The sequence below is a fragment of the Mytilus trossulus genome, unplaced genomic scaffold (genome assembly GCF_036588685.1).
Source record: "Mytilus trossulus isolate FHL-02 unplaced genomic scaffold, PNRI_Mtr1.1.1.hap1 h1tg001248l__unscaffolded, whole genome shotgun sequence".
In the NCBI taxonomy this organism is placed as follows: Eukaryota; Metazoa; Mollusca; class Bivalvia; order Mytilida; family Mytilidae; genus Mytilus; species Mytilus trossulus.
In genome coordinates, this window is record NW_026963734.1 from 1 (window position 1) to 8,952 (window position 8,952).

Here is an 8,952-nt window from a genome sequence, read left to right on the forward strand (position 1 = left end):
CTATAAACAGAATCACCCGAAAACATAAAACACTTCAGCCGACTTATACGGGTATAAAAGCCATCCAAGTAAACTGATAGTTAATATTAGTGCAGGAGCCAAAATGAAGGGCCCTACGTTAGCACGTGTAGGCACAATAAACTCTTTACATAACAACTTACCTGCGTCACTAAAAGGCTGCAAGATCCCTATATAACTCACCTTGGATGGACCCTTTCGGATTATAATGATAGCCAAAATTTTACGTTCCAACAAAGTATAGAAGCCCACAGCGAGAAGCACCCCTACAAAAGGGATAACACCAACAACCACGCCTACTCAGTCCACAGTGCAGCCTTAGTCGACCCCAAGGGAGTAAAAGAGTCCGCTGACACTTGACAAAGGCTTAATAGGATAGAGGCTCCAAAGAAAACAGCTACTCTCCTTAGAGTCTTAATAGACACTCGACACTAACCATAATGAGACTGGCTTAGCTTTGTAATTCACACACAAACAAGAGTATATCTTATAAGACGAGCTTAAATCGTATGCATTAGGTCTGCCAGCTTGTGCCATGAAAGCAAGTATATATACTTATGAATTGATCCTAAATCAAACGCATTAGCTCTGCCAGCTCTCACAAAGATAAGAGCCACTACTCACGGCGCCTTAGGGGCATGAGCCCTATATCCTAATATTAGACCACCTTATCACTAAAAGCTACTTGCCCATTGTACAAGTTCATTAAATTAAAAGTTTAACGCTTCTTAAAAGCTTTAGCTTATTTTTATTTTAGTTAAGAGCTTCCAACCATATGACAAAATATTTCTCAGGAATAAACTCAATCACAATCGGTATAAATCTATGGTTAACCCCGCAAATTTCAGAACACTGCCCGTAAATAATTCTACACTGGGAAGCTTTTATAGGAAGCCGATTAATTCGACCTGGGATGGCATCTACTTTAATTAGTAACTTAGGGAGTGCAAACGAATGGAGCACATCAGACCTTCTTACAAAAGCAGTTATTTGCACATCTGCTGGAGCCACCATCCGGTTATCAACATCCAACAAACGATACCCTCCTTTTCTAAATGTCTCCTGCTGGTCTTCTATGTAAGAATCAATTGTATAACACGAAATTCTTTCAGCGCTTTCTCTAGAGCTTGGAGTGTCTAAATTGCGACAAAATTCGTAAGATCAGTACCATTGTTTCCCAATCGCCTTAAAATTTCACCGGGGCCGTTTTACTTCTTCTATATAATATAGGTTAATTATAGAAGGAAACCACAACCCTACTAACATCAACATTGGCACAATAGTCCATCAAAATTCTAATCGTTGACGGTTCAAGAAATGGCGATAAGAAAATTTAGTAAGAAGGATTACGCATCCTATATATATAACAAAGACCAACACAGCCACTGCTACTATCATCACAAAACCATGGTACCGGAACAGGTCTTTCCCTAGTTCCCCATGGACAATATCACCAAAATATCGACTCCCGTAAAAAGACATATTTATATTTTTCTACACTTATTAGCCCACTCACGTGCGCTACTTTCGCGATTTACTAATTTTAATAACTTGAAATAAGCTAAAAACTTAAACCATTTCAGGTCTACAGGACGACTCCTACAGAATTTAGGGTATTCAAGCAGCTTGTCCCACACCCACAAAGAAAGAGGGTTTAATAACAACCTAGAGAAATAAATGACTGAAAGACACTGCCCCAAAATGATATAAGGCTCCCGCACTGGGCGAGCACCAATCCATGTTAACCTAATAAACCTACCAACCAACACTCAAAACACTACTTGATTAAACGGGTAAAAACATAAACTTCGATACTTACCTCTGTGAAGACTAGGAATTAGGTATAATACTACAATCGACAAAAACATAACATATACCCCCCCCGCTTTATGAGGAATTGAACGAAGGATTGCATAAGCAAACATAAAATACCACTCAGGCTGAACATGGATTGGCGTTTTTATAGGATTAGCAGGCCAATAGTTTAAATGATTCCCTAACAGCTCAGGATCCACACACACTAAATATATAAAAAAGAACCTAAAGCAAACATAACCAAAAAGATCTTTAATAGTATAGAAGGGGTGGAAGGGCACACACATAGTACCTCTTTCAATACCCAAAGGGTTATTACTCCCTTTCTCATGTAAAAAAAACAGGTGTAAAAAAACAACCGCCACTATCACAAACGGTAAGAGAAAGTGTAAAGTATAAAACCGCTTTAGAGTTGCATTACACACGGTCCAACCCCCTCATACATAGCGGAGCATACTCTCTCCTACTACGGGGATCACTCTAAGTATATTAGTAATAACAGTAGCCCCCCAATATGACATTTGCCCCCAAGGCAAAGTGTAACCGAGGAAAGCCTCCGCCATAGTTAACAAAAACAAATGCACCCCAAAATACCACACTGTCTTATCTAAATAAGACCCATAATACAGCCCACGAGCAATGTGCGCATAAATACAGATAAAAAACATAGAGGACCCATTTGCATGAATATTACGCAACATTCATCCTTTTTCCACATTACGCATAATATGTACTACAGAATCGAATGCCATGTCTTCATGAGCAGTATAATGAGTTGACAATAAAAGACCCCTTAGAAGTTGGATAATTAGGCACAAGCCTAGTATAGAGCCAAACCTTCACCAAGCGTTTAAGTTTACAGGACAAGGCAAATCATAGAACCTGTCATTCATAATCTTCACCAACTTATTAGTACTTCGTCACGGACCAACCCTCTTAGGCGTGTTAATATTATTCACAGTATTGTTACCAACCATCTCATAAGAAAGGCCTACACCTTGTTTATGAGTTTACAGCTCACCACCTCTTCCTCGGCCACCTCATGAATTTTTGTTATATATACAGGCACAAACCCCCCGCACACCGCATTTTTTTATGAGTACACATAAGCTTGGACCCCCCTTTTTACACCTCTGAAGACACCCAAAGTGTTAAGTGTCCAACTTTGTTTTTGCTCCATTTTTACTTTATTTTTAATTAGACTTAAAGCGACCAACAACTTACGCTTCAAAAATTTTTTTATTTTTAAGATACACGCCTCGTTTTCGAACCGAAAACCACATGAGCAACCAGAGCTGGGGTAAATGAGGAAATAAACGTCTCAAATCCCCATTATCCTACAGCTTACAATTAGCTATAGAGCCCAAGTAACTTAGAATTTAAGGGTCAAATTCACCACTTTCTCTGCCAATAATTAGGTTGAATCTCATGTGGTCCTGAAGAATGCTTACTCCCCGCAAAGGCTTTGTAGCCTTTCAAGCATACACTAAAACCAAGTTAATTAGGTGTAAGGAGACCCGTATTGACCAGTTTTTAAATAGACCATAACAGCCTAACAATAAACGAATTAACTGTAATTTTGCTTATCTTATGGATTATTTTAATAAATTATAACTATTAATACACCAATAAACTTTAACTATGAGCATTAATAACTACTGACCCCGTCTTTACTAACATCAGGAACACTGTCTTCTTCACTTACAACCACATTTCTCTGCTCGACTGGCTGACAGACATTAGCTGGGACTTCAGGCTCCACAACAGCTATTTGTTCTTCTAAAGGAACATAGCCACCCTCAGCATGGGGGCCCCCTTCCTCCTGATTATCAGGAACAACTTCAGCGACACCATTCACAACAGCATCTCCAACAGCTGAAATAGTTTCAGGTAATGGGAGCACCCTAACAGTGTCACCCCCTCCGCCCTGACATAAGTCCCCTCCTCCAACGTCTATTCTAAACACTCAGTTTTTATATGAAAAAAAACCATCTCACACACCCCTTAACAGTAAGCCTTTTTTTGCAGCAAACCCCTGCCTAAGCCACTCTCATACAGCCTCTCTAGTGCCCAACACATTCAACAATCTATCACTAAGCAACACACTCATTTACATAAAAAGAACCCTTTTTATAAGTTAATCAGCCTATTATACAATATTATTTATGTCATTACAGATCCGTCACAAAGTATTGCTTTAGCTAAAAACTCGCTCGCTTAAAAGAGACCTTAAAGCTATGCATAAGCTTTTGGGTTAACAAACCCAAAAACTTCAATTAAAATAAAGCTTCGCAGGGTCTTGTTGCTCTTCTTTTACACACAGGCCTCTTCGCTTTACCCTTATGCAAGAAGTACTAAAATTTATTTGCCCCACTTTACTTCAAGTAAGCTTTTTATGAGGCAATCGTGTGCATTTCTTTAGAAAGATAAATTCTAAAAAACCTCAGTGAGATGAGCCTAAAACTAATTAACTCCTCTTAAATTGTTTATAAAGAAAAGCTTTAACTTTTTCTTTAGGAATCAAAGTCCTACGTACTATAATACTTCTTTATAACACCTCAGAGCAATAAACTACTTTTGAGCTTAGCTTCATCAAAGCAACTGGGCCATCCCCCCACGTACAACTAAGCTAGGAAGAATTTGTAGCTCTCAGTTATATTAACATTAGCAACTAAACACAACTTAAGAGACAGGCTATCTGGCTTGAGAATAAGAATCTTATACCCTAAGCAAATTACTGGGATTTTCAATTAACAGCTCAACATTCTAGCTTAATTTATTCACCCAGCGTACACTAATTTCATTAAAATTTTTGCCCAGAAGGCAAATATAGTAATTATTGCTATGTAACCATCCTATAACCAGCACATTTAACAGCCTAACGCCACGTTTATTTACATAAAAAGGCCCTATACAATATTGTCTATAGCACTCAGATCTGTGACAGAACATTGCTTTGCTTAAAAACCTTTTATACGAAACTAACTCACTTAAAAGGGACCTCAGGACCAGACATAAACTTCATCACTTGTAGTCTTTGTAAGTTTATAACCCACCTAACCCCCTTTTAGGCGTGTTAATATTACATACTATTGTTAACACTTACTTTTTAAGACGCTCACAACCTTGTTTACAAGCTCACGCTTCTACGTTTCACAATTTTATTTAGCTTCATTTTGTTGCTGCACACCACATTTTTGTCACCTCTATTTAACCTGCTTTCCTATTTCCTCCCCTCCAGATCAGCCCCCCCAGGCATTAGTGTGTCATTTTGATTTTATTTTATTTTTGATTTACTTTTTTGCTTAGACTTTAAGTGACCCATGAATTACGCTTTGGGAACTTTCATATGACTTGATTTCTATTTATTTTTTGATTTTAAGATACAGATAGTCTAGTTTTCAAACCCCAAAAAATCACATGAGCAACCAAAATTAGGGCAAACGAAAAAAATTAACACCTTAGATCCATTTCTCCTGCAGTTTACAATTAACCACAGGAAGCAAATAGCTTTAGAATTTAGGTTTAAGTTTGTTTTTTTCTACCACTAATTAGGTTAAGTCTCACATGACTCTGAAAAATGCTTACTCACTGTAAAGGGTTCAAAACCTTATCTACAACAGGTTGTAAAGCATAATCTAAAACAAGTTTGGACAGGTATGGGCATTCGCAACTAGATTTTCAATAAAATACACAATGTCAAGTAAAATTAAGTTTTACTTTGACTTATAAGTTATCTTAACTAAGGGCTTTTTACATGCATCAGCAACAGGGTTTCCGTGTAAAAGGACAGGAGAACAGGCCTTGCGGTCACTGTACCGGCCGGTAACAGGAAATGCGGTACACTATAAAACCTCATTCTTAAGGGTTTCCACAGTGTTTGGTTTTTTTTTGTCTGTTACTAGCACAAATCCATTACACACCGCCTTTTTAGAACCCTTGTTTTATTCTTTAGGTGGGTGATTGCTGCTTTTTGGCTGCATTAATAGACTGTTTTATTTTTTACCTAATTTGCAACCCGTTTTAACCCTATTTTTTAATAAAATAGCAATACTAATTTTAACAAGAACCAACGACACGCCCTACCGCCACTAATTGGCCTTCAGCTTCATAAAAGGCAACCCTTTTTATAAACTAATCAGTTTATTGCGTAGCATTATTTAAGCAATGACAGAGCCAGGGCAAAGCGTTGCTTTAGCGAAAAAGTCCTTTCGTACAAAATTAGCTCATTTTTAAAAGAGGATAGAAACTGAACTAGCTCACGCCGTTCTGAACTCAGCTCATGTTAGATTTTAAAGGGCGAACAGACCCACCATTAGAAGCTTCTACGCCTCTAGGATATCTAAAGCCAACATCGAGGTCGCAATCTTCCCCTCCAATACCATCTTTCGGGAGAAATTGCGCTGTTATCCCTAGAGTAGCTAGCCACACATATAAAGTTAGGAAATACGAGTTAGATTTATATAATAGTGAAAGACTTATTTTCACTGATCTCCCATCAAAATCGTATAAGAGCCAAAAACTCCAATTAAGATAAAGCTTCATAGGGTCTTGTCGTCCTTCTTTTACATAAAGGCCTCTTCACCTTAAAGTTAGTTTAAATTAAATTTTCAGACACAGCACCTTCTTCGTTAACCCTTTCATACCATCCTTCAATTGAAAGGCAAATTATCGCGCTACCTTAGGACGCTCACGTTAACGCCGCCGTTTACAACAAACATTACTCTAGTTGCACTGGGCAGGGACTACCTTTTACTTACATCAAAAGGAAATGTTTTTGTTAAACAGTCGAGAAGTTTAGTTTGCCGAATTCGTTTAAAAACTTTTATTTAGCCTTTAGTTTTTTAAGGTAAAACAAAATAGTAATACCAAATAAATAATATTTTTACTCGTTTTTATCATAGTCACTGGTCCTACAACCATAGGCTTATTTTAAAGTAAATGAATAACCCAATTAATCTTTTTTCCCCATCTGGTTTTAGTTAAAATACACTAATATCTAATAGCCAGTTTAAAGCCTATAGAAACCCAATTTTTTTTTAACATCAATTTTAGTATTTTTCAGCTTAACCCAAAAAATTTTACCCCTTAAATAGTTAAGGAAAATGCTTACACATCTTTTTAAGCCAACCAGATATCTAAAAGCGCGAATAGTATCTAGCCGCTATTCTTTAGTTTAATTAAATCTCTGCCACGATTTCTTAACTCAAAAAAATAACTCTCTTTTATTCGGGAAAATTAAATTCTTAAACTTGTCTTGAAAAACCCTTATGCAAAAGGTACTAAAATTTATTTATACTATTTTAATTCAAGTGCACTTTTCACAAAACAATTATGCACGTCTCTTTAAAAAAGATAAATTATAAAAAGCCTCAGTAAGAGGAATCTAGAACTGACAATTCTAAGTTATATATTAACTACTTTTAACTTATTTATGAAGAAGAAGATTAACTTTTTCTTTAGGAATCAAAGCCCTACTTACTACAATTTTTCTTTATAACGCTTCGAAGTTCTAAGTGCCAAAAAACTACTTTTGAACTTTGCTTCATCAAAGCAACTGGATCATCCCCCACGTGGCACTAAGCTTAGGCCTAACTAGACTATGGAGAATTTGCAGTTCTCAGTTATATTAACATTAACTACTAAGCACAACTTAAGAGAAATACTATCTGACTTAAGAATGAAAATCTTATGTTTTCCCTAAACTACTTAAGCAAGCCAAAGCAAATTACTGCGATTTTGAATTAACAGCTCAACGTTTTAGCTTAAACTATTTGGCCAGCATACACTAATTTCATTAGAACTTTTGCTTGGAAGGCAAATATAATATTATTTACTATATATGCATATTATAGCCTAGCAGCAACTTCCGTTACTGCTACCTTGTTACGACTTTTCACAGGTTTCCCCGCGAGCGACGGGCGATTAGTACTCATCTGATTGTATTCAGGGTAATTTTATTTTTAACCCTTACTTACAAGTCCTTCTTCAAAGGCAAGTTTTCTTATCTTATTTGTCTACTTAGTTGAGCTACCTTTTAGTAGCTCAATCTTTGAATTATTGCTTAAGTTACATCTGTATCCCAGATTAACCTTGTCATAAGCTGCATGTCAATCTGAATTATTTTTGAAGTTGTGCTACATGGGCATATAGCCAATTCTAGTAGCTGCACCTAACTAAAAGTAACTTACCTTACCGAACTCAGCAAGTAAAATAAGAGTTAGCTTCAGTAATAACCAAAAATTTTACCCGGACACTCACCATATTAGAGTAAACAACCATACACACGCACTAATAAGACAAGGCTCAAATGTAGGTGGGTTATCCTTTAACACCCAGGATCCCCTGTTTTCTATCTCAGACACCGCCTATTTATTTCTCTTTGACAACCAAATGTTTAGTTAAGAGGAACTTTTGTTTTAAACTATGGATAACAGGGTATCTAATCCTGGTTTCACTTCATAGATTCGTTAGAAGCTCACTAAAACTTTAGGAATATAACCACAAAAAACCGTTAACATTACACTGCACCTATAGTTTTTTTATAGTTTTATAACACAACATTGACTCTAACCAATCCGCTTAAATTTATATTCGAACTGAATCTAACCGCGGCTGCTGGCATTCATCAATTGACCCCGAATTTGTCAAAAAGCTGGGTTAAAGTTTCCTTTATTAACCAATTTTCCCCACTGATGTTGAACTTGCACTTAATTTGTTCAAGCCCGCATTTAGAATCATGAGAAGCATTTTGCCCATAAATTTAGGGCCATAATCAAACCCTCCTACAGATTTGACACAAGGTACTAAAGTATCCATCTTCCTCATTTTCAATGAGACGCTTTAATTAAGCTACTGTATCTTCTATTTTAGGTTTATTTTACTCTTCGTAAAGGCACCATGGTTTTTATGCACAAATACGACACCACTAATATTACAAACAGTAACACACCAGCTATTAGGATATATAACCTTAACCCGCTTCTTTCAGCCATGAAACTTAGAAACAAAGACCCGCTAATTTCTCTGTACTCGTAATTCATAAGACCCATAAGGACCGCTCTGGCACAACACCTTCTGACGAGAACCATAAACTCTAGATTAAAACGATACACTTCA

General features: G+C 36.7%; 2 protein-coding genes across 2 annotated transcripts; both read right to left on the reverse strand.

Annotated features, from left to right (window-relative positions):
* Positions 1 to 771: 771 nt before the first annotated feature.
* Positions 772 to 1,639, reverse strand: LOC134704060 (cytochrome c oxidase subunit 2-like). The gene is given in 1 exon segment (XM_063563531.1): positions 772 to 1,639. A coding segment is annotated over 1 exon segment (729 nt). The 5' UTR covers positions 1,501 to 1,639.
* LOC134704059 (cytochrome b-like) lies at positions 1,503 to 2,810 on the reverse strand. The gene is given in 1 exon segment (XM_063563530.1): positions 1,503 to 2,810. A coding segment is annotated over 1 exon segment (1,308 nt).
* Between the last annotated feature and the right edge of the window lie 6,142 nt (positions 2,811 to 8,952).